The following is a 16,286-nucleotide window of genomic DNA, read 5'->3' on the forward strand; positions in this document are numbered from 1 at the left end:
GCCGCGCGCTGGGGGCTGAGGCGGGGTTCGGGTCCCTGGGGTGGCGCAATGGCCGGTGCCCGGAACGAGCGGTCGTTGCTTTTGTTTCCCCGCCTCGCTCGGGCAGGGCCGGCAGTCGGACCGGTTCCTCCGCTGGCGGCTGTCATGGCGGCGCTGGTACTGGCGCGGCCCCTCCGCCGCCGCTGCCCCGTCTGCCCGGGCAAGCTGCTCCGGCGGGAGGCGGGAGGGGCCACGCGCGGCCCGTGGGGGCCCGGCGGGAGCGGGGTACGCGGGTGGCCGCCTCGGGGGGTGACTGGCGGCTGCGGCCGCTTCCCGGGTCTCCTCAGGGGCGTGTGCCGGCGGGGCGGGAGTAGCTGTGGGGGCTCCAGCATGGCGGAGGGCTGCTCTCTCTCTCTTTTTTTTTTTTTTTTTGCAAAACCTGGGATCCCGGTGCTCGTTTGAAAAACACGAGTTTGCTTTTCTTGCTTACCTTGTGTCTGCTCCGTATTTATGTCTTATTTTCAATCTAGCGCTCTGTTCATGTTTTAAAACATAAGCCTCTTAAAAAACCTAAATACCCTCTGGATGATGTGTTTTTTTCTTATGAAAGGGTTTTTAAACTTTTAAAAGTCTTTGTTCAAAATCTGAAACAGAGCTGGTGCTAGAGGTGAGAATAACTTTTTTAACTCAGAGTGACAATGCTTATTAATACGTATTTTATGATCCCATGCAGGTGCTTAGAAAAAACCTTCAAAGGGGGATGGCGCTTTCAGCAGGGTCCTTTTTGGTTTATGAAGCTCACAAACTGATTTCTGGCTTTGCTGAGGTTCATGCAAGCTTCAAAGGTAATATTTTAAGTTTTTTAAGTATGTAGGTTATTCTGTCGTGAAACTTAAAAGTTTTTTGTGCCAGAGTTATGTAGGAAAAAGGTGTAATGCTTTTTTATTTTCTTCATTAAGACTATATACAGTGTGTTTCCATGACAGGATACTTTTGAACTGGTTCAGGGTAGTCTTGGAGCAATTCAGCAGGTGATTATTTCAAGTGTTACTGAAAGCAGATCTAGTAGCTCATCCCGTCTAGGATATAACACATGCACAAGGTATGTGATGCCTAACTTGTTGCCCAAGCTTTAAATAACTGTTACTGAGAAAGATATGGTTCAGTTAGGAATGCAGACCAAACGTTAATCAATTTCTAGAAGTCTTAGTTCAGATTTTCAATATGAACACGGTGCAATTTCTGTTTAATCTAATTGAGCAACACTGAGATTGCATTTCAAACACAATTGAGAAATGCCTTGTATTTTTCTTTCCCTTTTTCAGTGTGACAAAAGCCTTGCTTTTACCTACCAGAAAAGAATAGAACAAATGATAAAACGTCCTTTTCAAGATCCGAATAAAGATAGTCTAACTACTGGAAGAAAAATAACATCATCTTAAAAGGGGATATTGTTACAGACTTAGAATTTATCTGTCCCATGGTAAATTTAACGGTTTTTGGGAGTAAGCCTAACTGAAGTGCATTGCTTACTGTGTAGATTAGATAGTAGTGAGTTCAGATAACTTGTTTCTCTGTGTCTCAGAGAAGAACATCTTAGATGTTTATGCTTATAGAAATAAAAATTCAGACAATAGACTTTTGAACAGATAAGGAACTGTTTCATTTGATGTAATAGAAGGAGCTTCAGTGAATAGATTTAAGATAGCTACTTAGTACACAAATAAGAAAATTTCCCATGAGGAACATAAGTAACACTGTTTAGTTGCCTCTGCTCCTTTTTTAGTGCTCTCACTTGAATCTGGCCAAGAAAAGCAACATTAGTGGGATTTCTGTGCAAGACAAGTAGTAGTAATGGTGAAAATAAGAGTACAAACGAAATACCTGAAAATGCTCTTAAAGAAATAAAAGTCTAATAATTTACGTAAAACATCTGGTGGGAAATTTGTTCTGAAGTTTGAGTTCTGAGTATTTAGTCATTAGATATGTTAGTAGTGTTCAGGGAGTCTCAATAAGCAAACATAACAGTTCACTGCAGATAATACTGAAGATGTACCAGGAAGTTCATATTGGACACTAAAATCCAAAGTCCACGTAGACAGTTATCTTATCTTTGAAATGGCTGACAGAAGGCATTTAGAGATGGCAGGGTTAAAAATTATCCAGAATGCTTTCCCGATCTTCAGTAGTTTATGATCTTTCTAAACTGAACAGGAGGCTCTTGTGTTTAGCAGCCTTCATTGTTTTTTTCTTCTATAAGTAAAACTGTCCTGCTGTGAAACATGACTACCATATTCACTAGATAACTTGAAAGAAGAAAGCTCATAAACACAATTCATTTTTATGGACGGGAGGGTAGAGCTTATGTTTTGACTTAGAAGTTTGATCGTGGGCCCAGGAGTAATACTGACGAGACAATAAGTTCCAAAAGAATTTAGATTAAGCTTTTGACTTAAAAAGTTATTTTTTCATATCTTAATATGGGCAGAAGAGTAAACTCAGAGTTTGTTCTTCCCCTGTACAGTTATATACTTCAATAGAATTATCTGCCTGCTTTCCTCTGGGTATTTTTCTTCCTAATTCCATCTGTTCTCATGCTAGAGTCCTATATTGTGTGCTGTTTATTTCTGTTTCTACAATGCTGTTTTACGTACTATATACATATTTATTTAGATATTATTATTATATTCAGCCATTTGTGGAAATTGTACTCCCCCATCTCTGTTGTTTGTTAAAGTATTTTCTAGAAAAATAATTGAATTATCATAAGAGCAATGGGTGCTTAGTTCATAAATTGATACTCTAGAAAGCCAATTCTGATTTTCAAAATTATTTTTGCTTTTAGTATCTTAAACATATAGAGGTTTCAGTAGATTAACTGTATTTTTTGGAGTCACGTTTGTGAAAATCTTAAGGACTTCAGTCAGAAAACCTTTGAGCAATGTTTCATTTTGGCTTGTTGGGTAAGGTAAAGGGGCCCACTCAATCTGCAGTCATATTCTCGCAGAACTATGTAACCCTACTGAGAATTTGGAATATTTTTTTTTCCATTTTTATTATTAGATTTAAATTCTGTACGACTACTAATGAAGGGGTTTTGTTACTTTCAGATCTCTACTGCACTTGCCCTCCTGGTTGTATTTTTCATACCTTTTTTTTCCCCTGTCATTTTCACAAAGAAAACAAAATGCTTCTGGTAGTCTGCATTGAGAAAGACACTTTTGAATGTTAATTCCATTAAGCATCGACGGTCTGTTGCTGAAAGCTGTTTCGTAGTTTCATGAGAGGCATGTACTCAGCACTGTTTGTCTTCCCAGTTGTTCATTGTAAATGTAACTTACTCAATCCTGCTGTGCACATAAGTTGTTTGGAATGATGTCCTCAAAAGGAACTATGTTTGTTCTTTGTTTTTCAGCTAGGTTGTCTTGCTCTAAAATGTTTTGGTTATGCTCTAATGTCCTAATTACATGTAATTTGTTCTTCTGTTTCCACAATTTTAATTCCCTCTTAAGTGGAAGAAGTTATAGAGCAAGCAGACTACCTGTATGGGAGTGGAGAAACTGAAAAGCTGTATCGGTTGCTGGTTCAACATAAAAATAGGTACTTGACTGCATTGAGACATTATTGCAACTTCTGTTCTGTGCTCTATTGTTTTTCAACTAAAGTTCTCATTATGGTATGCTGGAGGAACTAGCTTTCACCCTTATGTATGTAGGTAAGAAAGACTCTTGATCTTTTTCCTCCTAAGGGAAGAATGAATGAAGACAGGACTGGTAGCTGTAGAAGGTGATGGTTAACACTCAGGTTTTTCAGTCCTGCAAGGAACAGTTTTTTGCTTGTTTGTTTTGTTACTCTAATAATCCTTTAAAATATAATGCAAAAACTCATAATGAGTCTACAAGTTACTAAATGATTGAAGTACCTAGAACTAAGGTACTGAAAATTTTTGAGTCACTGTTTCATTTCTTTCTCACTGCTGACCAGCTCTTCCTTCTGTTTTCATTTGTCTCACGTTAGGATTTGAGTCTGAACAAAAAAAGCTTCTTACTCGTATAGTTATGTCTTAACTGCACAAAGCATTTTATTGATAAGCGAACTGAGACAAGCTGTTTAAGGAAAAAGCAGAAAATGCATTGCAAACTGAAGAACCCATTCCTTTGGAGGAGGCAAGGCATCTCACTCCTAGAACACTTCTGGAGGAAATGAACTGTTCAGTAGCTTTCAGGGTTTTTTTGCTTTGGTTTGGTTTTTATTTGCTTGTGCTTTTTTTGTTGTTGTTGGTTGGTTGGTTTTTATTTGCTTGTGCCTTTTTTTGTTGTTGTTGGTTGGTTGGTTTTTATTTGCTTGGTTAGTTGGTTGGTTTGGGGTTTTTTTTGTTTTGTTTTGTTTTTCCTCCTTGCAAGAGGCACAAGTATAAAGCCTGGGAAGTTAAATGAAGGACATAGCCCATAAGGGACAACATGTCATAAGCAAGGTGTAACCTTGCTACTAGGTGTACAACAATACTGTTTTTCTCTGTGAGGAGTAATGATTCCAGTAGCAGTACTTAATATTTTTGTGACTTGCCTGAAAAATGACTCTGCTAATTCAGTGTTACTGTGTTAATTAGAGCAGGCGCTGTGAGCAGTGACTCAGTTTTATTCCCGATAAGAACACTGGCTTTTATTGATATTCTGAGTTTAGCAATAACTTACGTACACTTTTTAATATTTTTGGTTTCTGGTAGTTTTGACTTCAGTATTCCTGGGGGGGGCGGTGTGCAGGGCAGGAGGGGGAGTTTTATAGCTGGAACCTCTGAAAGACATTGTAAACTTCAATTTAATACTAAAATCTCTATTAAAATTACTTTAAAAAGTAAGCCAAAATTAAAACGGTAGTTAGGTAAAAGTATAGTAAAATGGAAGCAGTGTTTCAAAACAGTATGTTAACAAAATAATAAAACTTAAAATCCCTTACCTTTGACTATAACATACCATCCACCATTTGATACAGTGATATAAATAAATATTTAAATGTACACCTTTATGTGGTGGCGGTGTGGCTAATATATGTGCTTCCATTGTTCTGGGAAGAATTTTATTATTTAGGTACAACTATAGGGAAAAAAATGCATAATATTCTAAACATTCCTAGTAGACATTAATACCAAATCAGTGAAATGTTGGAAAAAATACCATCCAGCAAAGAACCAAGTAGCCCTTGTTTTCCTTCTGGTGTTTTGAGTGGTACTGTTGGGTTTTTTAAATCTCCATCGTTTTTGAGAAAACAAAGTCCTTTCTTACACATATGTTTGCTTCAGAGAGCGGAATGGCAGAAGGAAGGTGGTATGGTCAGGCAGTCCGTAACGGAGGGCTTTCATTTGTTGTTTGTTGCCTTGGAGTTGCATACAGCACAGGATGATGGATGATAACATTGATATCACAACAGATGATATGTATGTTATCACCCACTTGAGATACACATTGAAAGACTGGTTTCAGGCCTTTGCTTGCTTTGTTTCCATTATTGCTTTAAAACATTAGTGTTTCTGTTCGTAACTAGTGATGACGCAGAGTTGTTATGGCGGCTGGCACGGGCGTCACGAGATCTAGCTCAGCTTAGTAGTACTTCTGCAGAGGAGAAAAGACAACTGGCGTACGAATCGCTTGAGTATGCGAAAAAAGCACTTGAAAAAAATGAATCAAATTTTGCAGCACACAAGGTGAGCTAAGCAAAAGAACTTAACTGAAATACTGTTCTTTGATTTCTGCCAGTAGAAACTGAAAGGAATGTAATTGTGCTATTTCAGCAAAATTCAGCATAATTTAACTTTTCAGTCGGAAATGAGTGAGGCTTCTCGCTAGCCTTTTTTGGAAGATGAGAGTTCAGACTTCTGCAGCAAAGTTTCCTCTATACAGGAAAGGGGAACTGATTAAATGTGTGCAGGTCCATGGAAAGAGGTGACTGATCAGATTGATTACAGCTGATGTTACCAGCTCATCCTTCTCAGATGTAGCCTTAAAAATGTTGTATGTGCCCCACGTTCAGCATGCTGTTTCTGTGCACAATAGTTGCTCTATAGTTTCACTAGAAATACTTCAGGCTCTGGCTTCATTCTGCTCTGTTTTTTTGTGCTGCTTCTCTCACAGGCAGAGGGGTAACAAAGTATAGTCAACTGTTGAAAAAACCCAAAATCTTGAATGAGAACATCGATTCCCTTATGCATGCAGACCAGCAAGTTGCTCTGATGCTGCCTGAGCCATTCATAACAAATACTTCTTGTTGCCGTTAGTGCTGGTGGCAGCTGTTCTGTTGTTTGGGTTTGTTTGTTTGTTTGTTTGTTTGTTTTTTAATGTAATACTGATAGCTATAATGCTGTATTAAATGTTTTGAGTTTGTTTTTTGAATTACAGTGGTATGCAATTTGCCTCAGTGATGTTGGAGATTTTGAAGGAATCAAGACTAAAATTGGAAATGCATTTGTTATCAAAGAGCACTTCCAGGTAAACAGTTTTTTGCATACGACAGCAATAATGCATCTAGTATGTAGGTTGTGTGACAGCTGGGAACTGTTTTTTGGCTAAAATTTGCAAGTGTACTTCTATTCAGATATCCTGGTGACTGTTTTTTGAGTTACTGTGGCAGTCCTGAATGTCCCAGCAACAAGGAGTACAAATTATCTCTTGCAGTAAACCAAGTCCCTGTAGAAGGGAGTCCTGAAGTAGCTGAAGTGCTTTTGACACACAGCTGTTAGGACTAGATAAAATGTAACTGTGCTATTGAGGAATGGATGTGTGGCTGTCCTTTTAACTGTGGATTGTGTAGCAGTAAAGGGCAAATACTGGAGAAGATAAAGGACTACTGATTTTATATCACCAGAAATTATAACAAAATCTGAACACACCAAGTCTCATGTGAAGTTCTTAATGACCTACTAAACAGAAGTACTTAGAAATCTGTCAGTGACTTCATTTTTTTGGATGTGAGATGATTTATTTGTGCACTGAATAAATACCATATAGCCTGGAAATTCTACACACTGTTAATCTGGTTTAACTAACAGTAGGATAACAAGTCTACTTTTTAAAATGTATTTTAATCCAAATGCGGCAGAGCAACTTTTTACATCTTTTTTTTTTTTTTTTTTTTTTTTTCCCCCCTCACTAGAGAGCCATTGAACTGAATCCAAAAGATGCTACAACAATTCATCTTATAGGCATTTGGTAAGTTGTGTTTTCAAACAAAAGTTAGCATGTGGCAAAGGACAATGCCAGAATATAAAATTGTTATATGAATTGCAGAAATGCTTGGAGTAATACGGTGGCTTGTAATCAGTCGATGCAAACATGAAAACCTATTGAACGGTTATAGAATGTCATGCCTTGAGAAGGTCTGGCTGTTATTTCTTAGCAGTTCAAAAAGATGAAAAATAATTATGCATTCAATTTATTTGTTTTACTGTATGGATCTATTAAAAACTCATTTTGCAGATGTTAGCATGTCTCCATAGCAGACATCAGAGACTGTGAGCGGTACTCATTTTCTTCTACTGGTGTGAATGGAGGCAAAAATCAACACTGAATTTACACTGAATTTCAGTGATGGCTGCAACTTAATACAATCTGTGTATAGCGAAAAGCTATCAAAAGTGGGATGTGTTCCTAAAATACTTCCGTTATTATCTGTCATGGCACTGTATTTTAAAAGTTATATTTGAGTAGGGGCAGCTTATAAATGCACATGCATTAACAAAAATCTCTGAAATTGAATTTACTGCTCAGCAAAACTGGAACTAAGAATTACTGATACATAGCAGGTGAAGGGACTGGAAATACAACTTTTCATACTAACCAGGGCATGGTGTAGAAGAGGTAAGATTGAAAGCAGTATCTTTTATGTGTTAGTGAGAAACTCCAGACAGCATTCTGGTTATTTGTCTGGAAGAGACCAAAGCTGTTACCTTGTTTTACAGGAAAAATCTCTTCTGTGAGATACAGACATTGAAAATAAATAAAGCCAGTGTATTTGTTGCTTAAAAAAAAAATACTGAAAATCACAGCCACCTTCTCTGTGTTTTTTTTTGTTTGTTTTTTTTTTTTTTTTTTCCTGGACTCTTGAGTATCAGAGTAAACTACAGTCTACTGCTCCAGAGTTTTTTATTAGTTTACAAACTTATTTCGTTTTTTTCAGCATCCACCACTCATTCTCTCATGACCTAACAATTTCAGTAGTACAAATTTCTAAACAGAAGCGTATCCTGCTAACTGAATGAGCCTCAAGGTCAGTTTTAAGATAGGAAGGTGGTTCTGGAAAGTACGTAAGGCATTGTTCCTAAGGAAAGTTAGAAAAGATGATCAGAAATGTGAGATTATTATTGCTTTTGGCACTAAAGTATCCCCATATTGTGTATTTAAATATATTTGTTATTGAAGCCCAGAGGGTCTTCATCTGAAACTGGAATTTCGTATCAGCCAATTCTTGAGTATTTTTCTCCTTTCTTTTTCTAGTATATCCTGGATTGACCCTCTTTTATTGGCATTTCTGGTAAAGCACATCTGATGGCAAAATTTCAACTCAGATGGTGTATTCCATGTCTTGCCCACCTCTCTTCTGAACACTTCCATATTTGCATTTTTTAATTTTTCACCTCCTCTAGAGTGATCTATTTTACATAGTGAACCATATCTTTATACTCATTGTGAAAGAGTAATAAAATGAATAGCAGTGTTCAATGTTCACACCTGACATATTTGAAATACTTAACAAGTGTTTAATCCTTCCAGCATCTCTAAGGTAGGTAACTAATTATGTTTGTGATTTAGTAGACAAGAAAACATCATAGAGTGGTCTAGACTAGAACACAGTAGCTTGATTCTTGGGTTTATTTTCATTCTTATAGATCAGAGTCTTTCAGGAATGTACTGCAGATCTGCTTTATATTAATAATTGAGAAAAACAAAGTAGTGTTGAGGTAAGGCAATAACATTACTCAGTTGTGCCCTGTTTTTGCAAATATATTAGAATAATATCAAATACAATTGAAATCAAATACAATGTAAAAATAATTCAAGCTCAAAAGCTGTCCCGTGGTTAATAAACGTCTCCAGTTTTGTTTAATGTAATGGTTCCCAGTAAAAGACACACCAAAACTTTAGCAGAGCTACACAGCAACTTCAAACATCTTGCTATTTTGTTGTGCAGTTTTAAGAACTTGCTTATAGGACTTCCAGTGTGGCTGGAGTTGTTGTGGCTCTTGGAAATAACATTCAAGATACAAGAATGTTACTTGAAAACAAGGAAAATGGGAAGGGTATATACAAATGTTTCCTTTTGCTCCAGGTGTTACTCATTTGCTGAAATGCCATGGTACCAAAGAAAAATAGCTGCAACGCTATTTGCCACGCCACCAACCTCCACATTTCAAGAGGTACAATATGAAAATATGTCACAGCTTGTTATTCCCCCCACAAATCTGCTGATTATACTTTTACTAATTTTCCTGACAAAGCTGACATTTGCTTACAGAGACATGGACATGTGATTTTACAACTGTCATTAATAAAATAAGAATGTAACATGAGAGTGAGGGATATCTAAAAACATCAAAATCTTTAATTTTTTTCAACTGCAGCACACACAGAATAGTGAAAATTGTTTCATGTAGTTTGTGCAGCAGAAAGTAACAAGCTATATGTAACTTAGTTTGTATCTGCTATTATGATCTAGTGCAGATAACTACCTGTAGTAGTTCCAGTGCTGATGATTTATATGGTGGTGTTAGACCATGTACTTATTTGATAGGACTATTAGAATTCTTCCCTTTATATTAAATGCAAAAAGCATCTGCTTGCTGTGTCACTTGCCACAAACAAATACCTTCTCATCACCTGAAAGTATATGGTGTGGGTTTTTTCGGTTGAAAGTATTTTTGTTCATCTTTGCTATGAAAATTCCTGTTGTCATATACCCTAAAACATACTGCCCAGATGTCTGTCATCTAGGGTGTGTAACACAGCATGCATCTTATTTAAACACTTGTACATCTATAGAAACTTTAAAATTAAATTGGTAATAGAAAAGTTTGCTGCAGCTGTTATAATCTTTGTTTGCTTAGATCAACCAGTAACTGGCCTGCTATGTTTTGTGCTTTTAAGGCAGGGGAGGGGACTGGCCGGGGGCAGGAATCACTAGAAAGTAATTGTAGAAGGCTGCAATTTAAACTCTGCCTGAAAAAGAAATAAAACTTTTTAATGGAATGTCAAGCTTGTAAGTTTTACTGAAAATCACTCTCCGAAGAATACAAAGTGTCAGCCAGCATTTCCAGTACTGCAGAGTCATGCCAGTCCCAGCACTGAGTTCTGCAGCACTTGAAGTGGCTGAAGGAGCAAACTTGCCCCAGAGCCTGTAGTTGAGGTAGTGGTAAGACTTGTGCAGTTTCAGTACAAAATCAGTTTCGTAGATACATCCACACTTTAAGTTCTCTGACAGTATTTTCCCTCCAGCTAGTAACATTAGGAAGAGGTAGGAGTGGACTGGAATTTAGATGTGCAGGATGGGGAACTAGTTGAAAAATGTGTGCAGATTTCATAAAGGTTTATCTCATATAAGAAGATACAACTGGTGCTCTGTAGGAATGAGTTCTCCCTGAAGTATTTGTCAACATTAATGACCTGAATCATAAGATTTGTTTCATCTATTAAATTTATACTTGAGAACTGGCTGGGGGAAACTGCAGATGTGCTGGATGGCAGCAATAAAATTCAGAATGATCTTGACAAGTTGAAGACTGGAGAAACACAATCCAATTTGCTAGGGACAAATAGGAGGTACTGTACTCATGGAGGAAGTGGCAGGGGAATAGTTGGGTAAGCACTAGTTCTGTTAAGAAGATGTCAAATCTGGTTGTCCACTGAAAGCACCATCAGTAGCAGGCTGAATTAATAAAAACAAGATCCTGGGCAGGAAGTCTGCCAGCTATGTGAAGCATGCATAGTTTGACTATGTGTTTAGTTTATTCTCCATTTTAAAGAAGACAACCTTGTCTTTTGCAGGCGCTTCATTACTTCCACATGGCAGAGGAAGGTAATACTTCTGACTTTTTTGGACAGGGTAGTATCTTTTATGAATGCTGACTCGCAATAATCCTCTAGCTTTTGGTATTACCTTAGCGGTGTATGATCAGCCTGTTGTGCTAGTCAACACACTAGACTGTTACACTGGAATGTTTCATCAGAGATAGTCGAAGTATGTTACATGCTCACTACCATCACAAGTGTATCATAAGGGTTTTTTTCAGAATAAGTATTGAAGTGAAATTTGTACCTTCATTAGTAACAAAGTGCTCTTCCTCAAGGCATTCAACTGGAATGCAGGAAGAAGCAAGCAAAAAGGAATTTTATATAATTTTTCTAAATTTTCTTAAGGTTCAAAAGTCTTCTGTATTCTAAATAGAACAACAGAGAAAGCATGCTTTTTTCTATTATTTCAGAAGCTATTTGGGTAAGAGTGCCAATCCTACTGGCTGTAGAACTGTCTACATGTAAAAGAAAAGATGGACCTATTATTTCGCCAAGAGTGAAGCCATAAGCAAAACTGACTAGCTGAAAGGTAGAGGAAGGCAAGGGAAGACAGTGTTCTATGAGAAATTTGTATATAGTTGGTGAAGTTAAAATTTCATGGTGTATCTTCCCCTGGGTGTCAAGTAGTACAGCTATGAACTCGAATGGTGGACTTAATCTCAGAATTTGCCTCCAAAACACCTCCGTGTGTTTTGAATCCTGCCCTTAGATCCAGCAGCAGAGAAAGCCCGTGCTACAGGTATGAACAGTAGGCGAGACTGGTCTTTAATAATGAACAACAGCCAAAGCATGATTTATAAAAGCAACTTCTTAAATCTCTCTTTAAAAAAGTTAAATGTGGGTACAAACAGTTTAATGTTTTCTTCCTGTGCAGCAGAAGCCAAGCTAGTATCTGTGTGTGTGTGGTCTGAAGCTAGGAAACATGCCCATTATTTCCTTGCCTGTACTTGCTAAGCTGATTGCATTGCCTGTTGTACCTTTTGGACCTTCTGTCCAGAAAAACACAGTCTGCAAAACAAAGCTGTTACGCATTAAGCTCACTGCTTTGCTCTTTGTGAGGAATCTACTTTCATTTAGAATATTAACTAACAAGCTGCTAACTAATGTAACTGTGTATGAGACCAAAATCTAGCAAGTAAAGGTTTTACATCAGCTTCCTTCTGATCCAGAGCCAAAATACAATTCATCTTCTCTGAAATAAGTATTTGAAGGAGTGAAACTAGCTACAGCTTTGATAGTATTCTGCTCATTCTCATTTAAAGCTTTTCTCCTGTCTCTATACAGCTGACCCAAATTTCTACAGCAAAAATTTGCTCTTTTTGGGGAAGACGTACTTGAAGTTAAACAATAAAAAGATGGCTCTGCTGTGGTTAAGCAAAGCAAAGGAGTATCCAGCACATACAGAAGAGGACAAACAGGTAGGAATTTACAAAGTGGAATAGTACAATCATATATTGTAAACAACGTGTGACATCATGGCAGTGGAATGTTTTATAAGGTTAACTCAGAGTAAGTTGTAGCTCAGCACCTATAATCGGGAATCACATCCAGACACCAAAAATTCTAGTATGTTGGCAACTGCTCCTGAACACAATGGTTGGAAATACTCTGTTTATAATAAAGAACTGTTGTGCTCTCTTCTTCATGATGTTTCTGTAGTGCTAAAACCAACCCACCCTCAACTGTGGTGTTGAAGTTAAGGCAGGCATCTGAGCAAACCTGTGTCTACGTGTGCACAGATTGACTTTTCTTATGCCTAAAACTGTAAAGGTAGGAATCTTATTTTGGAAGAGCTAAAAACCACATGAACAGGTGGAAGAAAAGAGTATGGATGTATCAGAAACCTTGCATTGCATTCATTTCCAGGCCCCTAGGGAGAGGTTCAGACAATCTGAATTGAGACAAGTGGAAGTATTGTATCTTTGACAGCAAATCTCTCATGCTAGGTGACATGAGGCACTTAATTACCCTTCTGAACGGCTTAGAGGGACCCTGGTCAGGATGGGTAGGCATCTGCTTCCTACCTGAACACGTACAGAGTACTTTCAGGAGGGGTAATCCATTTGACTTATTCAGATTTAAAACTGCATTCAGTATAAACCACAGCAGTTGCAGTTATCTTTCATAAACAACCCTGTTAGCATCGGGACTGACAAAGCCTGATTTCAAACTGTTTTTTCTTATGGTTGATAGGCCCATAATTCATTTAGCATTAAGCTGCAGTGAGATGCTTTAACTGTTAGAGAAAACACCCAAATGTGTTGTGACATTATGAATGTCCTAATTGCAAGAAACACTTTGGTAAGGTTTTGCACTTCACACCTCAGAAAAAACACCGAAGTTTCCCTCTGTAAATTCTCTAGTAACACCCAAACTGTTTCTCCCAAAAGTGAGCTCCTTTGGTAACATCTTTCAGTAGAAATAGGAGTAAGGGTTCTGTTCCTCCTGTTCTGCAAAATGTATAGGAATTTAATAGCCTAAAGGAGTAGTGGTCTCAGGCATGTATGAAATTGGTCAGTTCTTTTGGCAGTTACTAGTAGCTGGAGGCACGTGTGAAACCAGTGATTGCAAAAGCTTGCTTTTCTTTAGAAACCACCCAGAAGGAGTCAGTAGTGATTTTTGTGCAGTAGCCAAGTTGTTAAACCACTTACCTGCTCCAGCTGTGCTTGGCCTCCTGGTACAAACTTCCTTATCTTGTAGAGGGTGCAGAGCTGCTGTTCTCTCCATTCACTGGGTGAATGTGTAAAACACAAAGTTCATTAGGTACTAGAGGTGGTAGTTTGGTAAGAAGGAAACCAGCCTGTGCAAAGAAATTGGAATTCTTGTCTCTGCATTTGGCAGAGGTAGGCATAAGTCGATTTTCTGAACGTTTGTTACCTCCCGAGTATCTGCAGTATCTGGCTTACATTGTCTGCACTGCTTGCTCTGTCAGGACCACAAATTTGTGGGGTTTTTGCATTGCTTTTTAATATAGAAGTTAGAGGTCGTAACTCAAATTTTATTGGACTTCACCCAGAATCCCTAGGCAAAGGGAGTCTCAGAAGGTCTTCTCACACCTCCTTAGCCATGGCCCAGAGTTTTGAAAACCTGGGGTTGGTTGGTTATGGTCAGATACTGGACAGCTTACTACATGCTACTACTGGACTACAGCAAATCAAGAGCTAGTAATCTGTATTCAATACAAATAAATTTACTATGTATATGAAGTAAATTACACTGAAAGCAGTGGCTTAAGTGGTTTTATTCCCATTCATGTTTCAAATGTTGAGCATCTTGAAATATAGAAGACTGTAGTCATTTTTCTTAAGAGGGTTCTGAAATAACAGTGTTGTGGTGAAACATTTGGGTGCTTGCACAAGAAGTTCTGCTAGAAGAGCCTATAACTACCTGGCACTGTTTTGTTATGAGTTTTATTTATTTCTTGCAGGTACAGAAAGAAGCTTTGGAGTTGCTTAATTCTATATAACAAGAAACAAGCTCAGGGGAATTCGGTGCCTCAGGTTTGAGTGGCACAGAAAAAAGACCCCACATACTGCTTTTGTTTGAGTTGTTAATAAAAGTATGGCCTAAATCTGCTATCTCCCTCTTGTTTCAATTAAATTGTCAACTAGAAGATCTGTTTCATTATTTGATCCTGTCTGTTGATTTACACGGAAATAAAGGGCTGCATGGAGAAGCAGGGTAGATAGCGGAGGGGAAAGGCAGTGACAGGGGTTGTGCAGGTTTTTAATTAAGTTTTTTACACTGTTCTGCACAACTTACATGTGAGAAGTAATAAGAAACAGGACTGGCATAAAACTTTAAAGAGGTACAGAGCCATGACATAATTATACACCTGCAATTTTTCTTACAGCATTCTCCTCCTGTGGGGTTCAGTGGCCTTCAAGAGTAATACATGTTTACAGTGTTAGATGTTCCTACAGATTTCTAATTAAGGCTGCATAAGCAATCTTGATTCCAGTACACTTAAATGCTAGTGCTTGGCTTTTTGCAGAAAGTGCTGTGGTTTAACAACAAAAAAACGAAAAAAAAACCCACAAACAAACAAAAAAAAACCACACAACAAAACCAAAAAAAAACAAAGTAGGGAACACCAAAGAAAACTTATGGGCGATATGAGCATAGGCATGTGAAATATGAATGCTTATTTGCACAGTGTGCAGCCACTCAATCCTCAAAATTCCCAGCCTCTCAGTATTTGCTGGACACGCACTCCTTCCCCCAGATCGTGATGGCAGGAGGAAGGGGTGCTCTCAGAATGTTAGAAGGGAGCTACAGTTTGGAAGCACGTAGACTTCTGGTTGCAGAGAAGGTACGTACAACTTCCTTCTTGTTCTTATTCTAGCAGGAACTTTCACCAGGAAAATAAATTAACCTATGTTAGCTACCCAGCATAGGAAATATTTACAGACTTTCCAAACATTATATTCTGATTACCCAACAGAAAAAGAGGCTAAATAATGAAAAAAGGGGTAGGCAATCAACTAGGCATGGTATTGCCAGTAGGAAGTCTAACACTCTAGAATAAATTGACTATAAATACCTAGAGTTTCCTTTAATAGAAAAGGACAGTACAGTCTATAGGAGGAAAATGAAAGGCATAAATTATTTAGACTAACAAACCAAGCCTGTGCTAAGTCAGTAGTAAAAATCCACAGCTGAGAGACAATCTAGAGCTTTAATTCTAACCTCAGATCACAAAACTAGTTGAAAGATGTTTTTTTTCCACGATGGTAAAGCAGTGCTAATTTTTCTATCAGTAGAGCATCACAGTGAAGTCATCGGTATGTCCACGTCCCAGGGTGGATGGTGTATAGCGTTTCAGAGAGATTCGTTGAATTTTCTACACTCATACACTACAAAAACACCTGCCGTGCACAAAACCACTTCCTCGGCTTTGTGGCAGAGGGACCCCACTTCTGTGCCTTTCTGCTGCAGAGAACAGCAGCTGCAGGGAGAGGAAGGCTTTCCAGGTACCAAGTAAAGCCTGTCGAGTGTTTAGAGGAAAGCAGCCGAGTTGCTTGCAGGGAGAGAGGAACAGACCCATGAACCACACAGTAGCTCCTTCAAGTAGTATCCCCTCCCTGGTTCCCTTGCCTCTGCTGCCCTCCCTCTCTTTGCTGTCATCTTCCCTCCCCCCAAGTACAGCTGAAATACGGGGAATGCAAACAGGAAAATAAAACGTGACAATGCAGCATGAGGGAAATTCCCAGAAAGTTTACGTTAACTGTATGCACGCATACCCAAGCG

General features: G+C 38.3%; 1 protein-coding gene across 1 annotated transcript; it reads left to right on the forward strand.

Moving 5' to 3' along the window:
* Window positions 1-4: 4 nt before the first annotated feature.
* Window positions 5-14,607, forward strand: RMDN1 (regulator of microtubule dynamics 1). The gene is made up of 10 exons (XM_042786267.1): window positions 5-264; window positions 713-824; window positions 3,492-3,579; window positions 5,521-5,680; window positions 6,372-6,461; window positions 7,126-7,181; window positions 9,298-9,385; window positions 11,010-11,040; window positions 12,321-12,454; window positions 14,464-14,607. The coding sequence occupies exons 1-10, from the start codon at window positions 49-51 to the stop codon at window positions 14,500-14,502; spliced, it is 1,014 nt and encodes a 337-aa protein (XP_042642201.1). The 5' UTR covers window positions 5-48; the 3' UTR covers window positions 14,503-14,607.
* Window positions 14,608-16,286: the final 1,679 nt, after the last annotated feature.

The sequence above is a fragment of the Tyto alba genome, unplaced genomic scaffold (genome assembly GCF_018691265.1).
Source record: "Tyto alba isolate M040663 unplaced genomic scaffold, T.alba_DEE_v4.0 Super-Scaffold_9, whole genome shotgun sequence".
Taxonomy (NCBI): Eukaryota; Metazoa; Chordata; class Aves; order Strigiformes; family Tytonidae; genus Tyto; species Tyto alba.